This window comes from Leuresthes tenuis, unplaced genomic scaffold, assembly GCF_036924035.1.
Source record: "Leuresthes tenuis unplaced genomic scaffold, fLeuTen1.0.hap1 SCAF_2, whole genome shotgun sequence".
Classification (NCBI taxonomy): Eukaryota; Metazoa; Chordata; class Actinopteri; order Atheriniformes; family Atherinopsidae; genus Leuresthes; species Leuresthes tenuis.
In genome coordinates, this window is record NW_027325356.1 from 9,653,391 (window position 1) to 9,677,534 (window position 24,144).

General features: G+C 40.0%; 2 protein-coding genes across 2 annotated transcripts in view; both read left to right on the plus strand.

Moving 5' to 3' along the window:
• The window catches only part of lrrc28 (leucine rich repeat containing 28), a 362,729-nt gene that overhangs the window by 234,077 nt on the left and 104,508 nt on the right, over positions 1-24,144 (plus strand). The window lies entirely within an intron of this gene.
• Positions 9,666-22,587, plus strand: sv2ba (synaptic vesicle glycoprotein 2Ba). The gene is made up of 12 exons (XM_072381206.1): positions 9,666-10,134; positions 15,659-15,839; positions 17,033-17,184; positions 17,578-17,711; positions 18,249-18,338; positions 18,999-19,112; positions 19,707-19,795; positions 19,946-20,110; positions 20,227-20,360; positions 20,491-20,691; positions 21,126-21,285; positions 22,319-22,587. Exons 1-12 carry the CDS (start codon positions 9,666-9,668, stop codon positions 22,500-22,502), a joined length of 2,073 nt encoding a protein of 690 aa, XP_072237307.1. The 3' UTR covers positions 22,503-22,587.

The window sequence follows — 24,144 nt, forward strand, 5'->3', positions numbered from 1 at the left end:
AAAAAATCCTAAACAACTACCAATTTATCTTTCCTTTGTAGTCTGACAATCTGATGTCATATTTCATACAGTGGATACAGAAAAGTCAATAATGTGTTTGTCATTAAAGGCAGTGAGGTGATTCCAGTCCCAGACATGTCCACAAGATGTCAGTGTACGTGCTCCTGCAGGCAAATAAGTTCAGTTGATCCCATCAGCTGGGATTTACCGTCTGGAGTCTAAACGCACCACAGTACAAATCACTGTCACATAAACTCAGAGCGTGTGTGCGCGCACGCACAATCCACCAATCATAATGGACTGCAAAATAACATTATCATAGCATTTTTAGACCCCGGAATTGAAGAGCTCAAATGCTTTACAGTGCTCCAAAACCAAGATTGAATGTTGCCCACACATTTGGCAGTTTGCCTGTTTTTAGATGCAAGTTTGCCAACCTTTTAGCTTTTGTCCAAGTATGTCTCCTTACAAGTGTCTATGCCCACAGTCTTGGATGCACGCCAGGGAGTTGGTCAGGTGACTTAAGCCAACTTGACATGTCCAACCAGATGAGAGGGATTTGGGGAGGCCTCCCACCCACCTCAGCATCCCACCTTCATTCACTAAAGCCTAGCAGATTAACTCCCTCAGATCCCTCCTCTTTAATTAGGGGCAAACAGAAGGCGTGGAGGCACAGTGACTCCATACTAAGAACTCAAAAGAAGTGCGGCTGAGTAAATAAACAGAGAGGACCTGACTTGAATTTCATCAGAACATTTGTATGCAAAGATACTCATCAAGAAGTTTTGAATATACCTATTAAAACAATGTTGATTCAGTTTGGGAGATAAACATCCCACATTTCATATATTACAATTCCTGCAGAGAAGAATATAGAAAGAAGTTAATTGGATTATCTTGTTGTACTATTACTTGTGAGATTTGTAACGCTATACCCCATGCATAGGAGCAACAGATGGACAAGAACAAAAAAGAAAATAAGTTACAACAAAAGGCTCGAGATCCAAAATTATGCAGAGCATCTTTTCTAAATGATGTAACATTCACTCTATCAAGGTAAAGACAGCAGAGGACAAATGGCACAAACAGCGCTGCAGTAATTGTATCAGCAGAGTTTGCTCTAGTCTGCCTTGTTAACTTCTAGCTATATAGAATATAAGATACTCAACAAGATGAAACTGCAGAATTGAAAAGAAATGACAATAGAATCGGAACCCAAAGGGGCTTATAAACTATAGATATATACTGAGATTAATCTGACTCAAAGCAAACTGCTAACATTGTCAAGTAGTCATGTCAGATGAAAAAAAAAATGTCAGAGTCAAGAACCTTCTCAACCAAAGTCTTTGAAATCCATAGGAGGAAAATGAGAAGGACACTCTGGGATCTTGTTCTTCACCAAGGATTTTATCAATGCTATATTTAGCAGTTTTAACAAAAGTGAGTCTAACTTGTACTAAAATTTAATGAGATTGATCTCTGTAGTTTTTATACAGTCTTGCTGATAACCAGGAAGACAAACAATGAAACAGCCCTGACTGCAGATACTGTTGCCCTGCTGGAGGAATGATAAAGCTAAGTAGCAGAATTCAAGTTAGGATTGGAATGAAGACAGTTTGGGTCGTGCTTTTATCACTCTTTCCCAGAATCCTCCCCCTGGAAGTTATTAATTTCCTGACTGTTTGCATGAGACATATCTACGTTGCATTGCAGGGATTGCCCCTCCTCCTGGGTCAGGCCTATAGCAGGCACCATCAACTGTAATCCTGGCGTGCTTGCCAGAGGACAGAGCTCTGCAAATGGAGGACAGAGAGGAAGGGAGAATGGAGTACAAACATTCCTTTTCCCCACAGATTTACTCAAATCTTTGTGATTGCAGCGAGATATAGTCTTACAAAGAGGTAGCTAACTTTGATACAAAACTGTATCATTAACACTGACAAGAGATAGGGCAGAGAAACAGGATTATTTGGCTGCACTGGTTTAAAAATGTCATGATGGGAATGAAGAACTAGAGTGTGTGATTTGCGGACACCATCCCTACCATGGATGGGTAGAGGGAATTACAGGCGGGGTTTGAAGGAGTGGTTAAACGGAGACTGGTGAAGACCGAGAGTATGGGGGCTAAATTTAGCCAATGGCTCTGCTGGGGTGGAGCTAATCCTCTTTGCACTCGAATTATCTGGGCTTCGGATTAGAGAGCTTTTCCTCTGTGCAAGACATCTACTCTCTAAAATGATGCCCCACAGCGGGCTGTACCATGTCCTCAGGTGGGGGTGGCAGAACTTGTAGCTGACAGCTGAAATAAAAAAGGACTGCGTTTGTGCTAAAAGGATTCCCTATTAGGTTTATAGGGTTGAATAGGGACTTATGACAAATGCTAATGTCTCATGGGCTCTCGGAGCAGGTAAAAAAAATTGAATTAACACTTTGGAAAGTTGTTCATTCAGCATTTCCATTCATGAAGCATAAATATTTTAATGACAATCTGAACATTCTCGTTTTGCAAGCCATATCTCAAAAAAAGTGAGACAAAATTGATATAAGTTTAAGTGATTACTGGAACCCCCCATGATCTGCATTTCTAAAACAAATCCATGCATCCATCCATCCAGTCGAAACATGCAAATAAGTCTGCAGTTAAATAAAAAGTGCTTGTAGACAATAAGCTGTTGCATTTGATTGATTGACGGGAAACATGTACAAAACAAAAGAGCTGCCAGTTAACACAATGGAAATTATCATAAAATTCCTTCAAGAAGGCAAGTCAAGTCAGAGTGTGGCAAAAAGGTGTCAGTTGTTTTCAGGTGTCAGCTATGTCCAAAATCTTGAGCAAGAACAAACTAAATGGGAAGGTTATAAAAGGGAAATATACAGTTCGAGCAAGGAGGACATCAACAAGCCAGGGCAGAAAACTTGAAGCAATATATAAAAGAAGCAGGGAGAAACAGAAGTCATTGTTTTTGTGAGTATGTGAAGGAATTGGCAGAAAGACATGGAAATTATGTTCAAAAAAGCCAGATGTAAACCATCACTAATACCTAAACAGAGGAAAACAAAGTTACTCTGGGCTAAAGAGACACAGTCACAGACTGTGGATGACTGGATGAAAGGGATATTCAGATGAAACAAGGAGATCATGCTGGAACTTTTGTTAGAAGACCAGAGGAGATGGCGGTCATTACCTCCGTAAATGCACGGATGTTGAAATGTTTGACACTTTTCTCATTCCGTCAGTTCAAAAGAGGTTTTAGTGACGCTGACGTCATTTATCAGGATGATAATGCATCTTACCATAGACAAAAAAAAGCCAATCTGAGTTTAACTTTATGAAGGATATCTTTTTTTCCCCCATAATTCCAAAACTTTCCATTACTTGATCTTTATTTACATATTAAAATGCAACTCGTTAAAGCTGTTTTGTCTATAGACATGGTACTTTTTCGGTGAGTTAGTTAATAGCATTTGAAAAACTGAAGCCTTTCATATTAATACACTGGAGAGTGTAAACACATCCAGCAAAAAAACAACTACCCAAGAAATATTTTTGCTCACTTCACAGAAACTGGTGAAGGCCTCTTGAAGTCTGAGTAACACGTCTATATATAAAAAGCTTTTTACCTTTTATGATGTGCTATCATTTTGGAAAAGCCTGGCATCAATCCACCCCACAATCCAACCATAACTGCTGTTCTCTCTGTACCACTAGCCCTCTCTTTTATCATAGTCCGTATATTCTCTGTATGTAAACCACAGGAATGATGTGTGGTGCAGGAGAGCTATGATTATCCATCTTCTCTCACAAGGGGCCACTCAGACACATCCATAATCAGCTCCGCACTCATCCACACCCATAGAAATGAAGCCACTGCCCCTTTCTTCCCGCTTCAAGGGAAGAGAAATATTTCAGCCATTTTTTCCTGATGTACTTATCCGGAGAGACTGAGGATGGATGAATAGTCACTGTGGCCAGTGTCTCACCGAAGGACACTTTGGCATACAGCCATTCTAGCTATTCTGCTTATGGGACAAAAGGGTGCGTGTGGCTCTACAAGCAGCCATTGACCAAATACGACACCAGCAGTGAAAAGTATTTAGTTTAATGTTTAGATGGAATCTAAAATGTGGACACTGTAAGATTTTCCTCCACAATGATTGCAGACCGCTGGGGGCCCATGTTTGAGTTTCCATGACAACAAGCATCTGCCCTGCTGAAGTGTCCTTGAGCCCCCTTAGAAAGAAAAATGTAAATATCACAATGTCTTTTTTGGCAGCTGACAATAACCTTTGACCTCTTTGTGGAGGATCACTCACAGCGATCAGCAGGATGACAAAAACATCTTGTAGAGTGACTACAGTTTAGAGTCAGTTGTCAGTGGAGCTTGTTGCTATCTAAACCTTTAGGACTGTACCATCAGGCTCCAGAGGTGTGGGGGGGGTCAGTTCCGGGGAGTTTCCTGTGGGGATGAGCCCTGTGTGGGAAGGGTGCTGTGTTTTGTGTGTGTGCGTGGGTGTGTGTGTGTGTGTTGGTGGTAGTGGTGGTGGGGGGGGTCGTGAGCTTGGATCCTAATCCCTCAGGTTTGGCTGCAGCACGGCCTTAGGATAACTAAACTGTAATGTACGCTCTGGACATTTGAAAATGCTACTTGGACTTTAACATTTTTTTTTTCAAATATTTATGTTTGTCTTTTGTTTGTTTAGAATTCATTTTTATTATAAAGGAAATCTCAACTCCGGTAAGAAAAGCTTTATTTTTGCTTTTTTAGCAGCATTATTACTTGTTATGTCAAACAAATTAATGAGGAACTGTTTAAGTTGAGATAGGAAAAAAAAATGCAGTGACACGATTTGTTTTCGTAAGTTTGATGTCAGTTTGATATGTCATCAAAATAGATCAATCACTCGTGTTTAACCTACAATCATTTGTGTATTTATATGACAAAATCTATTTGTCTGAATAAAGAGTGTCCATGCTATGAATCACTTTGTCATGCTACTCTTTAAGAAAAAAGATATTGTGCTCCACATTTTAGTGATTTTTAATGTTCTTTAGCTTTTGATTGAAGGTGAATCTGCTCGTACCAGTTTTAACATTCCCCCTTTACCTGTAATAGGAACGTCTCCCTTACCAATACAATGTTGCACACAGACACTGGTTATTGATATATGGACCTAGAATATCAAAATTAAATATAACATTAAAATATTAGCAGGAAAGTTGTCTTCAGAAATCATGCAGGATTGTCTTTTGACTTCTGGAGGCCACTCAGATTAAAAGGAACACACTGCCTAGAAGGTCCTGTCTGTCCAACTACAGGACAGTTGCAGATGAAGTTGACAGATTTTCAGATGGGACAGAAAATGGTTTTGTGTTACCGCTCAGCAGCAACAAATCCCCTCAACTTGTTGTTCAGTGGAGCTCTAACTTTCTGGACAAGCAGTATGTACTGAGTAAGTCCAGTTGCATTGTTAAGATGATGGAATTATGTGCATTTGTGATTATTATCATTAAAAACTAGAGAAAAACATTTCTATCCCTAAAAAAAGAACAAATCCCATGTTAACTATCATTTGATTAAACAAATAAGCCACTAAGTTCAAATTCAATTGTTGTGTCTTCTTAAATCAACTCTCCTTGGTCAGTCACAGGTTCAGATTATGTGTAGATGCAAACGTCAGTGTGAGAAGACTGAGACATTTAAATAAAACAAAATGCAGATGTGCTGTAGTCAACATGAGGTTCTGATAAAAATAAAAATGAATCCTGGAAAAAGAAAAATATGAAAACTGCTAAATGCATTCTTAAATATGTACACATCTGAGGTTCTGGCATCTTGTAGATAATTATTGAAATGTTGTGCAAAGATCTATGCTGCTACCCTCCCAACATATGAATGCAATGTATGTCTAACGTACAAGATGACAAAATATGGCTGAAGGAGATCTGTAAATAAAAGCTAGGAGGAGCTCAAGTGCAAGGCCTTTGCAGCTAAACAAATGCTGCTCTGTGACCTGCTGCACAAGATTCAAGTCTCACTGGTAGCTTGAATTAAATATGAGAAATAGAGCTGGGAAAAGTGCATTTATATGAGTGTGTGCTGTTTCCAAAATACAGTATTGCAGCAGTAAAATTAAATTCCACACACGTCTGTGCTGCAACCTAAACAAACATTGATAAAGTGGAGACAGCAGAGTTTGGTTCAGTCAAACTAATAAATGATCTAAACAGTAAAAGGTCACTTGTAAAATTGAAATAGCTTTCAGTAAAATACGTTGTGACCCCTTCGCTTCCTGTTAAGCCTCAGACTCACATTGATTTTTGTGATTTCAGAGGGACTCTCTGACTTTTTCAGCACTCTCAGAGGAAAGCAGATCATGACCTATTCAAAATCTGCACCGGCATAAAAGCCAATTTGACATCTGAATTAGTGTGTGTGTGTTATGGGTATGAACACAAATACGGATCAATAGAACGACAGCAGAGGGAGGGAGACAGAAGGGAAAAGACTGAGTGCAAGCAGCCTAACTGTGATGCAAGTGCCAGCTGTGTGAGTAGAAGAGCTGCAGTGTGATGATGAAAGCAACATCAGTTCCCTCAACCAGACTGAGCATCGATCCTCATGTAATTCTCTACTGAATTGTTCATGTTTTATTCACATAACTGAAGGGGGGAGGAAAAAAAGATGATGATTGTGATCACATCATGGAGCCACAGCACCTCCTGGCAACAAAACCAATCCGTGCACATATTCCAATGGTGACTTGAGGATTTCCAAACCATACAACGAAGAGCAGCAAATACATTTTGAGCATTTCAGCCTACGTAATCCTCTGCTATCAGCCACCTTGATGACTTTTGCGGTGAAACAATAATGTGAGGCAACAAGGGCAAAATGAAAAAAAATCTGCAGCCATAATCTGGATTAAATGACAGTGCTTGTCAATCTGGCTCCAAACCAGAACAAACCAACCCAAACCAGGCAAAGCATTGTGGGATAAGCCTAGTATGCATGACAAGTACAAGTCTGAAGAAAGTGACCTGCACAAGTAAAGTATCCTAACGGAAAATCTGAAATGAATAAAGTACAATTTATTTTAGAAAAGAAAATGAAAAAATCTTTTTTTTTATTTTGTTTAAACTTTTGAAAGGGGTGTGATGGAAGCTTAAACTGTGCTCAGTTTGCCCAGTAGTTCTCTTTTAAGTGGACTGCACAGAGTTATGTTGAGAAGGTTTCCTTAGGTTTGCTTCAGTTTCAAACCAAAAGAAAAAGAGATAGCTGATTTTTTTAATTGTATCGTAACTGAAAAAACACTGAAATTGGCCAATTGGCAAGCTGAGCTAACATTGGTGTTGCTATCTCAGCAGTGGGGCTAACATTAATGTTAGCTTCCTGTGCCAGTAGCAGCCACAGATATCTCGGGAGACTGTGTAACCGATGTAATGCATGAAGAGAGTGCTGTCTGCCATGGTGACATTGCAGGATGTTCCAAATGGAAAGGTTTTGTGTAGGGATGTTTCTTTAGTTGAGATTCCAGGGGAAGGATGTATGGTGTATTGTCTGTACACCACAGCTTCAGTTAGTTTAGTTAACAGTTTTACTTGGTTTTCTCTGTAGAGACAATATTACTCCTAAGGTTTGATGTCAACAAGCAAACATACTTCATTTAGTTTTTAATAGGATAAACAGGATGATGACAAACTTCAGAAAATACAAAAAGAAAAAGTTCAGAAATACAGCAAAGTAGATGCTTAAAGAAAGGTACACTGCACAGTATATCAAAGCAATTAACGTCTTGTCCAGTTCTATGACATGTACTAATTCTAATAGGTCATTTTAATAGGAATAATGTAATTTTAGAAAGATGTGACTTCTCGGTTAGAACAATAAACAGAGTAAACAGAGCCTTCTTCAGTTGAATGTTAATGCAGGATCAGACTCAGGAAGAACAATTGACATAGAGTGGGATTTTACAACCACCCATCATTACAGTGGTTGAAAAACCATTAACAATGGTCTACAGAGGTGTGGCATAAAGTTATATGGTCAAATTAGTCACCATATTTTTAGTGAGCTAGTGTCTATGGGACACACACCAAGAACATTGTCAGGTCAGACTACTTGACCCATACAGTGAGGGGATTCACAAGTTTTGTTATCCTGTAACGGGATATTTTGTTAGCCTGTTTTAGGACTACTTTGCCCATTAAAGGGCAATAGCACAGAAAAGCACCATAAAGTTGTCGTTGGTGATCATTTATATCTTATGACGAAACATTTCTAATACTAATTCAAAGGGAAGTATGGAAATTACGTGAGTCATATGCTCTGTCCTTCACAGTCACCTGACTTCAGCTGAGTAGCTCTTTTTACCACCATCATCAAAACACCAAATGAGGGAATATCTTTGAAATGAAGAGTGTTCTATCCCCCCCGATAGAGTTCCACAGACTTGTAGAATCAATGCCAAGATGTACTTAAACTGCTCTGATGTGCATAGTTGTCCAAAACCTCACTGAAACACTGTGTGAATCTGTTCCTTCAGTTTGTCTCCCATTTTAAGTTGTTAAATGTGTTTGAGGTAAGATGACAGCAATAGATTCCTCAAATGAACTCACAGAGAAGCAGGCAGAAAGTGAGAAAGTTAGTTCAGAGTGGTCATTTGTAGGTTAAGTCAGTGTTTGTGTTACTTTATAATTCAACTGTGTGACCCTTCATGGATTGTGTGCTGAACTGAATTTGGCATTTAGGTAAACTTCTTGGATGTCCAATAGGAAACATGCTGACAACACTAGAAAAAAAAAAGAAATGTAGCCATAGGTTAACAATTGCAAGTAACTGAATCTTACCAGTAATTGTTGTAACAAAAATTTGTATCATTGGGTTTCTCAGCATTGGTTGCCTCTGGTCACTATGAAAACCAAGACAGATCTGAATGTGTAATCGTCACAGCAGTGCTGTGTGATGGATCAAAATGGCGTCAGAGCATTTGAGCGAGGAGGCGATGAGATTATCTGCTTGTGCAGAAGGACAAACAGCCTACAGAGGAAACCAGCACTCCTGACTTTCTCTATCCTGCCAAAAGGCCCTCTTCATCTAGAATGATATCCAGGCCCTACTTTAAAACCAAAAGTGCTTTAGTAGTAGAGATGAAAAACATAAAATCTAGCATAAAATGGGAGAATAAACTGATGTTGGGCAGGAACAAACATAATAAAACATTTTACATCACCTCTGGGAATAAAAGACAATAAAGAAATGCAATGATATAATTAGAGGATCTATCATGCATATATTTTCTGTTGTTTTTTTTCAGAGAGTTTGATGAACAATCATACTTTGAAAAAACAGCTTCCATCAGTCCCTTTTGGACTGTAAGTCAGACTCGACTTGATAGGTGTTTGTGGTCTATTTCAGGTTCAGCATGCAGCACTGTGCAAATCAAGGAAGGTAACAGTCTATCAGCGCAGCTTGTGAGGCCTTAAACGTGAGACTAACGACAGAAGACCTGCTGTTTCTTGGGATCCAGGAGACTACAGCAACACTTAAAGTAACTTGTAGCTCCTTGGGAGGATTATGCCATTATAGCTGTCAACTTGAGTTTCAACAGCATACGACAGCTACAATACAAAGTCCCTCCTGCTCCCCCTACAAACAGCAGGAACCATGGATGACCCCTATCAAAACAATGTGAACCAGCAGATGACAGAAGGCGGAGATTATACCTACACTCAAGATGGAGGAAGCTACCCATACCAGACAGACTACCCTCCACAGGATGATGATGCTGCCAGTGCTGACACTGAGGGGGCAGATGAGGATGATCAGATGTATGAGGGGGAGTACCAGGGCATCCCCCACCCTGATGAGATCAAGGAAGCACGGCGGGCAGCTCGGTTGGAGGCCAGGAGGAAAGCCCGTCTGGCTGCGCAACAGGAAGAGGAGGAAGAAAACCTACCAGAGCAGTATGAGACCATCATGGAGGACTGCGGCCACGGACGCTTCCAGTGGATTCTCTTCTTCGTGCTGGGCCTGGCGCTGATGGCTGATGGGGTGGATGGCTTTGTGGTGGGTTTTGTCCTGCCCAGTGCTGAGAAGGACATGTGCATATCCAACGCAGACAAAGGAATGCTGGGTGAGTAGCAGCACAGTTGTGCCTCACTCAAAGATGAACCCATTCTCATACTCAGCTCTTCACATTATGAGATTTAGTCAAGATCCCACGGCTTTAATTTTTAACCTCAGCCCCTTTAGCTTAATTTCAACACAGGTCCTGCAGCATATAAAATGAAGATGACACTAAGTAGTTCTGGTGCCTAAACCTAACCAAACAGGAACTGTAAAAGTGTAAAACAATAGCGTAACAATAATGGAAACACAAAATTTCCAATATATGAGATTTCAAACGTCAATACAAACTACTTGCTTTTTTAATATATACCTTTCTCCCACTACCAACCTCATATAACCAACTTATAAACTCTGTTTTCCAAGATGGCTGCATGTTCATGCTGGCGAGTCTCTGTTGGAGCAAGTGAAATGCGAGTAACTCACCATTTTTGGTTTTAAAATACATTTGTGAAGAGATATAGAGTTTATATAAGTCAGTTTTTGCCAGTATATAAGTATCTATTAGCTGTTTATGGACTCCAAGTTTGGTTTCCCTTTTGACTTTGATTCATTTTGTTTTGGAGTTTGATTCTGCTGCATGATATCATGATGATCCAGCATGACACCTAATGTTTTTTTAAGATCATGACACATTCGTTTGACAATATCTCCAGCCTTCCCAGTGTGTCTGGCTGCAACCCACAGCTGTTAGGTTTAGGGGGGGGGTTTCTTGATAATTTCCCTCTGCCACAATTAAAGGTAGGCACACAAGGGATCAAGTCGAAGTATATGGCAATTGTTTATGTCATGTCATGTGCAGGAGTGACTCAGGAGGTCTCCCCAACATTTTGTCAGGTGTGACTGTGAATGCATAGACCCATTGTAGGGTTAAGTGGTAGAGTAGGTTGGTGTGGCTTCTGAAGTAACATGTTAAACAAATAGGATGTGGGCGGAGTTGGATGGTCCAACTCCATCTTCCCACAGGTCAGTGCTAAAGGTTACTCTGACCTTGTGTCTCAAAGTTCTGTGTCCTAAAAAATTAAACTCATAATGTGTCTCATAAACCTCATGTTGAAAACTGCATTTGATAAAAAGAAAAAAAAATTTAATCAATCCTTTTTTTAGCATAAATGTTCCACTGTGATCCATTGCAGTAGTTGATTAGATATTTCCATGCAACTGACCACCAGGTGACATACCATTCCCTAAAACCATTTAGCTAGCATTGCTAATAATCAACTTAGCAAACTTATTTTTCCAAAGCAGACATATAGCCTTTAGGAAACTCACAGTTCTTGCTAATCTTGCTAATTACAATCATCTGTCGGTGAGTTGCAATGCTTACCCAGAGAGGAGGAACTCATCAGTGAAATGATGTGCCGATGTGCTTGGCTGAAACAAAATCTTGCAGATGTTTGGCTCTTGATGGCTGCAGACCATAAACGGAAATATTCCCCAGTTGCTCCTGCAAGTTAGGAGACATTGCTTGGATCATTTTAGGCAAAAGCAAGAATAAAGAATAATCACTATTGTATGTCCTAGCTGAGAATTGGGCTGTCTGCAACAATGCATCAATGATAAGCCTCAATAAGCCTTTCGAGTGGCACTATATGTTCTAGAATTTTACTATAGGGACTCACAACACACATCATTATAGTTTAACGAGTTCAGTTTCTCTTAAGAAACAGTAGTTCAGAATATAATGAACACATAGAGTTGTCTGTTGAATATATTATGGATTAAATATGTATTATTACAGCTGCATGTTAGCCTCACTCTTTTACAATAATTCACCACAAAAGCAAACATGTTGAAGATTTTGAAATTTGTATGCAGCATAGACATAACTTACTGGGAAATGTACCTTAAAAAAACGCCTGTTCCTCACTGTGCAGACAACTGAACTGCAAATTAAAGGCACTCCCCTTATTTCCAAGGCCTCATGTTTAGCCAGGCGATGTGGCAGATTGCACATCACTCATTTCATCTTAAGAACAGGCTCCTGGGATGAAGCGTTGCGAGAGACTGAGGAGAAACCCGGTGGTGATTATATTCAGTGTGTGTTCCTGGGCTAATATGGAGCATGTTGCAGCAGTCAGAGATCCTGGCGGCCTGCAGTGCCCGGTGCAGAGCTGTCAGATACGCTTCAGGCCTCTGACAGACTGTGGTAGCAGGAGGAAGGCCCGGTGAAAATGAAATCACAGCATCTGTTTGTGCAGAGCAGGAGGAGAGTTCTGATCACTGGCTGAGAATATGAAGTAGATCGTCAGAATGACACTATCTGATGCATGCTCATGCTTTGTTCACCAGACACACGGGAGCAGAAATGTGTTTAATCTTATCCACAGACTTGGACTGAAGGTAGACTTCCAAACATTTTGTTGAAGACAGGAGTCTTGTTACATTTGCTTTAATGGTGCTTCGATGGTTTAATCAACCAAAGAGCTTATAAGTGGGAGACACAATGCTGGAAACAAAAGGAAAAGATGCCCTGGCTGTTTTTTAAGCTCCAAATTTTTATTGAATTTCAAAGATTTCACTTTCGATTGTCACAGGGAAAAACAAACTGCTTAATTAGTGCATTTCCTGAAAACATAGCAGAGATAAAGCAAAGAATGATTATTCAAAAGGCCATACATACACTATGACATGGTTTTATAATGCATTTCCAAAGCTATTAAAATGATAATCTCGAATGTCCTAAATTTTTTGTGCTGCAAATCTCAGGAATCAAGAATATCATTCATACAATATGTTTAAAAATGTGACGTGTGGCCTTTGACTTAGCCTCTGTGCAAGTTATTATATCTCCTATTTTCCATGATATGACATGTAAAACACATTTATTCATGACAATCTTTGATATCCCTAGCTGTGCAACCTGCTGATATAATGGTGAACCCAAGGCCATCGGATGTTTCAGGTTTTCATGATGCCCCCTGTGACTCTTTTGTTCTGTATCTGACAAATAACCAGAACTCTGACCAGAGTCCCTGCAGACCACTTAAACCGGCTCTCAGGGAGCCTTCCACCCATTCCTCAAACACTCTCCAATCAGATCTGCTACTTACCTTTCTTGTTTATCTACCCATTCCTTCCAAGTCAACTCTTACAAGACCACTTGTTTGGTTGCCATGGGCATAAGGATTATGTCTGGTTTTGTCAGCTGTGGTGGTGAATTTCAGCTGTGTCGGCCAAGTTCTTGATCCAAGCAGCCCGCTCTGCTCAAAAAAAGGCAATGGTGCACTTTGATGAAATTTTGTTGCTTGCTGCTACCAACATACATGTCTGCTACTGCCCACAGAGCTTTTTCATGTTGCTTAATTGAACAGATGTAGTGTAAAGACTCCTTACTTCTTTGTAACTGTTATATAGTCATTTCAAACCAAGTCACACTCTGAAAATTTGCTTAGGAATGTCTTAGCACCGGCATAAGTAATGTGTAGATCAGTTATTAGAAAATGTGTGTAGTGTTGTCTAAACAAAAGCAATGTCTTCTAAAAAGCTGTGGCTTTTGCATTCAAAATTCATTCCAACTGAACCCATTGGAGTAATTTATAAGATGTACTGGTAATATACTAAAGCGGGCATATTCAGTTTTTTAGATTTTGCAAGTCATTCGGTGTGTTTGTACAATCTTTTCTGTATGTAGAAGTAATAGAAAATTCTCACAATATGGAGTTATTCTCCTGAATTGCCTAAATGGCCTCGTTTGTAGTCCAGACTTTACTTCTTTCAGGTGTCTACATCATGAAACACATTAGCATAACACCTTCACAGTTACTAGTTTTCCTTGTCTCAAACAAGGGTTAAGTAGCTGCCTAGCACTCTGCTATTGATGATTAATCAGCTTGAATTCTCCCCAACTAAAATCCAGATTTTTTTTAGCTATTTAACAAACTATAGATATCAAATAAAGGCCATTTGAGAGGTTATCAACTTTGTGTTCATCATCTTAAAAACATTGATTGGGTATCTTGAAAATGATGATGCTTACATGGCATCTGGTTAGAAATGTAAAAGCACACAAACGTTACTCTATTAGTGACAAATATGTGCTTCAGAGTGAGCTGCAATCATCCAGTTAAAAATAAGTGGGGAAACAGCATCATTAACTTGTCACTCATTACCTTTTTTGCGAATGATAGGTGTCCAATGTTGAGTATTCACAAGACTCACATTGTTATCTCTTAAATATGATCCTCTTGTTGATGTAAGGGAAGTATGGCTACATCATCAGTAGTGATCTTATCTCTTATATATGGAAACTAACATAATTATATGAAGTAATTCAGAGTTATATCTGGATTGAGTTTTGTCCACAGGATTAGCTTTATTCTACTCAGTGTATACTGTGAGATTTATTTGTCCACAGCTGCATCTTTTCATTGATAGATTACCCCATCTTCTAGATGCAATAAATGGACTACAGCACTATCACTTTTAATATTACAAGGAAAAGAAGAATTCTCCTTCCCCTCCAGGTTTGCAGTGTCCTATCTGGGCTCAAGGACACTTTTTCAGGCTTAGTGCTGATGGGATGAATTCTGGACCTCCACCTGAAGGATATTCTTTCTGATCACTTGCCCTTCCTGTCAGCTTGTCCGTGTACATATCAAAGACATACACACCGCCTCAAGCATCGGTTAGACCAAGATATTAGGTGACATGACGACTTTGACTTTCAGTCCCCTGGTGTCCTGAACGGCCCCTTGTTGAATGGGATGCGCAGCTTGGCGTGTGGACTGTCAGAGCATTTGGATCGTTTAGTAATCCATGGGGAAGGTGCACACTATGGCTCCACGTGCCGCTAAGCTGCTTAGGCCCTCTGTAATTAGGGCTGTGTAGTAAAAACACAGAGCAGGCAGGAAGTATGGGTCCAAACGTTTAACTATTTGGTGGGGTGGATGGCTGAAGCTGTATGATTCAGTCCTGACAACAAACAAGAGCATATCACACTCCCTCGAGAGTTACAGTACCCTGCAAATAGAAGGAATGGCACAGTAAACCTGCTGCCTGTTGAATGCTGGCACAGACTCCGGATCACTATGACTCAGATGATCTTGTATTCATGGCAACAGTGAAATGTTGCAGAAAGCACAGAAAAAAAACCCACAAAGACAGCTGGAGCAACACTTGTCACATGTGAACAAAGCTAAAAGCAGGTTTGTAGAAAAACTCTCCCTGTAGAAGCCTCCAAATGACTGTGACCTTTTCTTTCACTGTCAGCTTTCAGGTATAGCTATTATCAGCCTACGTGTATTTCCTTGGCACGTCACGATGAATATCCGGAAATATCCATGTTGATCAGACCTCTGATGAAAGGATGCATCACACTGATATACAGTTGGGAGCGTGATGATTTCTGTGCCCTCTGTTTTCACCCATAGGTAAAGGGAGACCCCTGGTGGACACAATGAGCATGTTCATCTTGGTCACAAGTCATCTTAGTGTTGGATGTTTGTGTGTATGCATTTGCACAGGCATGCAGACATGTGAGTATTTGTAAAGCGTACATTGTAAGTGTGAGTCACTCTGTGTATTTACAGGTCTGCTGGTGTATGTGGCCATGATGGTGGGAGCATTGGTGTGGGGTGGTTTGTGTGATAAAATGGGGAGGAGGAAGTGTCTGATCTACGTCCTGACCATCGACCTGGTCTTCTCCTTCCTGTCCTGCTTCGCTCAGGGCTATGGCTTCTTCCTCTTCTTCAGGTTCTGCTCCGGCTTTGGGTGAGACACATTTTCTAGATTCACATTTGTGTTTGCAGAGCTTGAACAAATGGCAACTCAACTGGATATTCATAATGACTGACCTTTTCTTTGAATAATCCAGTTGGTGGAAACAAAATAAGATGCCTGACATTTAAGTAACTTGTGTAACAGGTAGCACTTCCATTAGTGCAAACTGTGGCTGTTTTGGAACAATATGGTGGATACTTTGATAAAAACTCAATAGCAGCGGGGTCATTTCTTTGTTTATGTTCATTAACAACATAGCACATAAACACTGTGCTGTTCTTTTTTTTTCCTCTGATACTTACAGTTTTTGAGTTTGCAATACTTGCAGCATTTGTAGTAGCTGAAAGATACCGCCTCAAAGACACTGGTCATTTACCTCAACAGATATTGTCTTTGTTGCATTAATTAAGACAAGTGTACTTGTTCTACATTTCAGTTTTAGTGCTCACTTCCTGCTGTCTTCTGCTCATTAGAATGAGGTTATTTCTGTGCACCGACGGATTTTGCAAATTTCAAAGACACTTTCTGTTGATAATGTGTTTGCACCCTGACTAAAGCTAGATTTACACTGCATTATTAAAATGTTTTGTAGAATAAAAAGAAAAGAAAAAAAACACACAGTCATGGTTTATTGCATTGTTTAAACTGGTCTAAGCCAAAGTTGAAAATATCATGAAAAAGATTTGAGAAAGGAAATAGAATTCAGATTTAGGCTGAAATATGGATCTAACATCAAACGCTGATGCTGCAGTCCATGAAATGTTCAGTTGAAACCATCAATTTTTCTGTTATTACATACCACAATGCATTTAATGATAAGTTTCTTATTTCACTGCATTTCTACCTCAGAAATAAAGTCGAGTATTGGATATTGGATGCTTGAGTTTGTTTTTCCACAATCGTGATATGAACTTGGAGGTCTGAAGCTGAAATCAATACACAATAAAGACAAATAAGCTGTTTTTTTCTTTATTTTACTGCTTTCAGCAACACAGTTCATATCCGATGAAAAGCCAGTGCAGAATGGTAGAAATTGAGATATACTTTTTAAAATCTGAATTCACGAAACCAAAGCTATCTGAACATTTAGATGCCGACAGCAACTGAGGGAATACAGGAAAATCAGGTTAAAAGAATTGTGTCTGACAAGGACAACAACGACATTACTGTGCTTCTCGCCCCAGAATTGGTGGATCCATCCCGATCGTGTACACCTACTTCACTGAGTTCCTGCAGATGGATAAGCGCGGAGAACATCTGAGCTGGCTCTGCATGTTCTGGATGCTGGGAGGCCTGTACGCCTCGTTTACCGCCTGGGGAATCATTCCACACTATGGTAACATGCAGACTCCCATCAGTAAACACAAGCAAAATATGTCGACACACAAACACTTAAAATGATGCTGCATTCTAAGTGAGAAAACAGAGTCAGTATTTCACTTTTCATCAAAATTGAATTCACTGCAGGAACTTTTTTGGACTTTGGCCTCTCTGTTTGCTCGATGAGGTTGAATTAAATTAACAGTGTTCCTTGGTACAAGCCAGTATGACTCATATAGAGAAGTTAACATGGCAATTATTTGATAAAGAAATAATGTATTCAAAGTAAAACAATCAAATATCTAGCAGTATTAAGCTTGATAAAGAGACCAAAACACACTCACATTTGCCTCAATTTAATTGAAAAAAAAATTTGAAATATTAATTTGTTTTGTACTTCTTTTCAAAGGTTGGGGCTTCGCGATTGGTTCACAGTTTCAGATGCACAGCTGGAGAATATTTATTTTTGTGTGCCTCTTTCCTGCACTGGCTGCACTCATCGGAGTCATCTTCATGCCGGAGAGTCCACGTTTCCTGCTGGAGGTCTGAAATCCCCCAAATAGATTTCACAAATAGCAGTTATGTTAGTGTAGTATCCGAATATTCAATGCCAATGTACAGCATTAAACATCAAGTTGTGATTGGTTAAGAAAGATGAGTCATCAGCAAACACAGTAACATCCCACTGCTATGCAAAGGTAGCAGAGAGCTGCTAAGGCATCAGCAGAACACCCACCCACCGCTGTTTCCCATCCAGGACAATGTCAACTCTTTAACCACATGTGGTATTGTATTTGTGTGTTACTGCTGCAACACTCCCCCATGTTATCACACTCTGACTCCTTCTGATAAGAGACAGACCCAATGGGAACATTTTCACTCAGCTGGTGTGTCTGGCAGTGGCAGAGCAGTATGTGGGAAAGTTTCAGCGATCAAACTGTGAGCCATAATTAAAAGAGTCGTTCTTAAATATAGTAGACCACAAAGTATAATTTAATCTACACATACCAAAGCCCATTACAGAGTGCTCTTGAAGCTTACAGAGACATTCATTGATGTGTATGCGTGTGTGGTTTTCAGAATGCCCGACACGATGAGGCGTGGATGATCCTGCGACAAGTTCATGACACCAACTGGAAAGCTAAGGGGGAGCCTGAGAGAGTCTTCACTGTAAGCCTTTATTCACACCAACAGCTGATGTTTAGCAAACTTTCAAAGGATTTGGATGAAATATGAAGCAGATATACTGTCTGTACTATATGAACTGTACAACAGACAGACCAAACAGGAAGTCTATGTGCTTATATAGGTGCAGTGAAAGGTCTCAGGCCTGTATTATTCTAAAGAACACCAGAATCATACTTTCCTTTCGCAGATGCACACAAAGACAACTGCAGACTGCTGAGAAAACCAGAGAAGCATGATTATATCTAATTTGATGTTTTGGAGTCAGACTGGAGGATGCTCTGTATAAATAAAAAGTAGATAGACCTCAATAGGGTTTGTACCCTGCATCTATTTTGAATTTCAATAGCTTGAGTAGCTGACACAATTTTTGTAGTAGCCACTACACTACAGTGACACAACAACAGCAAAATAAGCATCATGACAAACTGGAGTGTACACGGACCTCCACACAGAGCCATACATACACTGTCCTTAGAAAGTCTAACACTAATATGTTTGGAACAGCCCACGTACAACAAGCCAAAGCGTGAGGGCTGGTTTAGACTTTCTGTGTCTGCCTTCAACAAAAGTCTAAAACTAATAATGATTAGTATGAAGATGAGAACAATGGTCATACCCCCACCTTGTGCTTTCTATGTGCAGGTCACCAACATTAAGACTCCACAAACCCAGGAGGATGAGTTCATAGAGATCCAGAGCGACACTGGAACTGCCTTCCAGCGCTGGACTGTCCGAAAAATGACCATGCTGCAGCAGGTCTGGAAAATTATTGGATAATACAATGAGCAAGACATGAAAGCATAAAACAAAAATGCACGTTGAATTTGTTTTTCTGTCCTGTAGAGCATACACACCTTGTCTAAGTCATGCATTTGAAAAGACCATAACTATTTCACATTGCATTTATGTGTTGGAGACACAAAATGTGTAAAGGTGCTCCTGTACTGCTTTGGTGACCAGGATGACAAAGATCAGATTGCGTTCTTCTGTGTTTAACACAGTTTAACTGTTGGTGAAAGTTTTCTCCTTTTTACATCTGGACTGAGGAAACTGACGATTGTTTGTAGATGCCTTTTTGTAGGTTTTTTTTTTCCTAGCCTGACTTGCAGGGAACACATGAACACACGAACGCACCACTGGCAACATCTCTTACGCGTGTGGTACTTAGTAGAGCTATCCAGTCCCCAGCTAACGTCAGTTGGCCTCTGGATCCGTTTGGTTGAAAGCACCCAGACACCACTGCGTCACCCTCAATTATGCTGTCTTAAAGGGATTATGGTAATTGTCACGTACAGCTGTGAGTTCTACCAAACATGTCAAGCTTTGATTGTCCGTCTCTCCTTCCAAAAGGTGATGGCCAACGTGATGTCTTTATCTGCTCCAGAGCTCAGACTTCAAGGCCTCTTCCTGGTCATTGTGTGGTTCTGCATGGCCTTCAGGTACCACAGCATCCATGTTGAGATTTTTGGCTAAAGCACACAAACAGAAATGCTTCTCTTTTAATCTTGTGGAAGAACTTCAAACTGTCTCACTTCCATGGGTTGCTTTTGCTTCATGTGCTTGTTTTATTATGTTTTTGTGTGTATTAGCTACCACGGGCTGGGAGTTTGGTTTCCTGATATGATCAAGTACATGCAGTTTGAGGAGTACGAGTCCAAGGTCCGAGTGTTTCATAGAGAACGCGTGGAGCGCTTCCACTTTAATTTCTCTTTGGTCAACCAACTCCACCGTGAGGGAGAGTACATACATGATAAGTATGTTTCCTTAACCGGCTAGTAATGTATGTCCCTTTTACGTGTGGGGACTTCAAAGTATGATTAACAGTTTGTCCAGGCTGCAGCTTCATGTTTTTTTCTTTACTTTCATTTAGGTTTGCAAATATTGAGATTAAGTCTGTCAAGTTTGAGGATTCTCTGTTTGAGAACTGCTACTTTGAGGATATCAAATCAACCAACACGTTCTTTGAGAATTGCACCATCAAAAACACTGTCTTCTATAACACAGGTACCATACTAGGATGATATGATACAGCTATTGTTAGCCAAAGCCATAGGTCTCTCCTGAAGCAGTTAGAGGAGAAAGCTAAGTCCAAAGCAACTCTCCCCGTTTCAAGTTCTCTGTGCTTTCTTCGCAGATCTGTGGCAGGAAAAGTTCAAAGAATGTCGAATGGAAAACACCACCTTTCTCCACCCAAAGAAAGGATGCCACTTGAACTTCCAGGAGGAAAATGATATAGTCATCTACATGGTCAGCTTCCTGGGCAGTTTAGCTGTGTTGCCTGGCAACATCATCTCAGCACTGTTCATGGACAAGATAGGAAGAATCCGAATAATAGGTGAGAGGAGCAGAAAGCGTCAGTACGGTACAGCAAAAAAATTTTTCTATGGTGAAATAGTCAAAAAATTAATTCTGTTTTCTTGGCAGAAAGACATTTGTAAGCTTGACTACAAAGCAATGTGTTTAAGTTGGAAGCATCTTTTTCTACCTGGACCTCTATTTGTTTTATTTTTAGAATGGGTAGGACGAGTCACTCAAATAAACTAGAAAAAGGGAGTTTTTTGAACACACAGTAATGTGACAGGGCGGATTTTAGTCTTTTCATTCGTAAAGAAGGATTGCCGTCTAAACCAAACGAAGCAGGGTTAAGAGTAAGATTTAACAAGATATTTGTGTTGTGTCAAAGGACATGAATGAGTAGATGCAAAGTTGGGACTATTTCCCAGACTGCAGTCAGACTGGGTTGCATGATCGGTTTGTCTTTCTTTCCAGGTGGTTCTATGCTGGCGTCGTCAGCATGCACTTTCCTGCTGCTGTTAAGTTTCAGTCAAGGAGCTGTAATATGTTGGCAGTGTCTCTTCTATGCTGTCAGTGTGGCAGCCTGGAATGGATTAGAGGTCATTTCTGTGGAGCTTTATCCCTCTGCTAAAAGGTAGGAGCCAATTTTTAAAACCAGGCTTGTTTATGGGTAACAGCTTTCAAAGTGCCACATTGATCATTACATCCACTTTGTTTTCATACAGATCACTATTAAGTATTTAAGTTGACACTCCAGTAGCTCCAGCCAAACTCATTACCCAAGACGGCCACGCAGTTGTTAAACCTGTCAGTTAGGGCTTTTTTTCATGTTGTAAAAGTAGAAGTTCAATTTATTGTTAGAATATATGAGAGTGATAATTATTTTGAACAAAAGCTGAGTTTGCATTGTCATCCCATTACCAAAACAATAAGAATAAAAGCTTCTCCAGATGAACAAACTCATACATATGCTCACTTTAGGTGGTGCATATTAGGGAGAATGGAAACAACTTGGAAAATGGAAAATTATATGACCCAAAAGCTGTTTCAATTCTGAGCCAGCAAACAATAAAGCCATGTGACTGACCAGCGTTTTCCCAGATATAATATGCCAGATATTTCCACAGATAAAAGTAATTCCCAAAGGAGAGCTCTCTCCTTTTTCCTCTTATGGATGTCCACTGTAGTTGTTGTTTTTTCCTCCTCTCTCTGCTTTGCTTCTTCCACTAGCAAGCATTACCACCACCCTCTATTGACAGAAAGTTAATTATTTAATTAGCTTCAAACCCATCACGGGAAACAAGTGTGATTTATTTATTCATTTGCAGCTTTGTAAAGGTCACTTTGGATTTACTTTGTTAGTCAATGTAAAATTGACTTATTTGTTGGGTTTTTCCATTCAGCCTGATTTACCAGGCTCCATACGGGAATGCAAGTGAAATACTATTAATTTTTTGTCAATGTCCATTTCTTGATTAAATTAATCAGTTGGAAATGTTATAAAGTCAGCTGAAGCCTGTGATTTAGATTTTTGGAATCAGAAAAACCAATATGCCAATTAAAACACTGCCCTTTACCCATTGGTCCAAATGTACATCATTATTAACTTTTTCAGTCCATCAGTCAGTCAACACATGCTCATGCTTCTCTGTTTTTTGACTCTGCAGAGGGACAGCGTTCGGTATCTTGAACGGGATCTGTAAGCTTGCAGCCATCCTTGCCAGCTTCATCTTTGCAGCCTTCATTGGCATCACTAAGATCATCCCCATCTTCCTGGCCTTCGCTGCCCTTGTCTGTGGAGGTCTGGTGGCCCTGAAGCTGCCTGAAACTCGGGAGAAAATCCTCTCTTGAAAAAGCCAAACTTCCTGCTGCTTCGGTGCCCCAGACACAATATAGCTATATGGGGGAAGCACATTTTGGGGAAAGGATCAGCTTAAACGGAAAACAGAAAGACAAGAACGGGAGGCTATGTTGTGTGAGTTGTGTTCATGAGTATGTCATGGTAATATAAATAAAAAATGTTGAAAACCCGTCTGGTTGCCTACACAAACCTGTGGTTGCTCTCTGCTCCCAGTAAGCTCCTCAGGCTGCCGAGTGTTTCTGTCACATCATATGAATCTAGTCTTTGTCATCCTCTGTCATCCCATCCTTTTGTTTACACAGAGCGTAGCAACATCCGTTTTGTTTGAGGTTTGTGTAAAAGATTAATATGAGATGAAACTGTGTCTGTGCTTGAATGGTGATCTAGTTCATGTTACCATGTTGTGCTTTGATTTCATTCCCTCTTGAAGAAAGAGAGAGCTCTTCTAGTGATAACCTGAACTGGGAGAATTCTGTCATACTCACATCGAAAGCACAGCAGCAATATTACAACTGGTGTTGTTATTCAGAGAAGGAAAAACTTTTCTTTCATTCACCCAGTCTTTATTTATTCTGCCCAGTCCTGTGGTGTCTGTAGTCCTCTGTAGTTGTTTCTCAGTTTGTTCTCTCCAGGTATAAACCTGGACTGACGTATTTATTAAATGTAGAAGATGAATTCCCCCCTGTTCAATTTTTCCCAGCTGATCCAAATCCAAGCTGACCGGATTCTCCTCCTTATTTGTCGTCTTGTCTTCAAATCTGAGAGGTTGTGTGCTCAATTGTAGAGCTGTGTTTTCCTAGGTGTTACTGATGTAGAATCCGAATCTTGTCTGTCACATCTTGCCATGACGAAGTGTAAGGAACTGTTGTTTTAATCTGTTTTTTGTCTTTTTCTAAAAAAAATAAAAAAGAGAGAGAAGAGAGTGATACAAAACTGAAAAGTTAGATGTTCTGATATGATGCTCTCACCTTAACGTTCTGATTAACAAACTGATTCGCAGAACTCGCTGCATTTCTGACAACGTGTCAAGATTTCTAAGGAGCATGTTACCTTTTTTTGACATGGAACGAGCAGTGTGTGCATGCATGTGTGTATGTGTGTGTTTGGCTGTTCTCCACATGTCTGTGAATTTACTGAGACACAACAGTCTGACATCCAATACTGTAATTGTTGTTGTACATATAGATCTGTGTATATTAGTTGTACCATAATAGCTGCATCATGACTTGAATAAAGCTGAGGGCTTGTGATCCAGTCTCCTGCTTAATATGAAGTGCTGAATGTGTAATGAGCAAGTTGCAAAACCTGGATGTTATATCAGATTTGCAAACTATTTCTTTGAATTAACATAACTCTTATTGTCTTTATTTTAAGTACAGAGGATTTGCATACAAAGTCCATGCAGATGTGAACTGTGAGTTTTCTTCAACGTAACTGACAATCATTAAAGTTAGGAGTGGTTGTGAATTGTCCATTATTTTTGCAGGTCTAGATACTACAACATGCATAAGTCTTGGCCACTAATGAGAGGACAGCAGGCAGGGACCAAAAGAGGAGCAGGAGGCCAGTTACTCCAATGCTATTTTGACAATGTGACACCTTAGGTGATTAATTTGATCCAAAAGGACACAG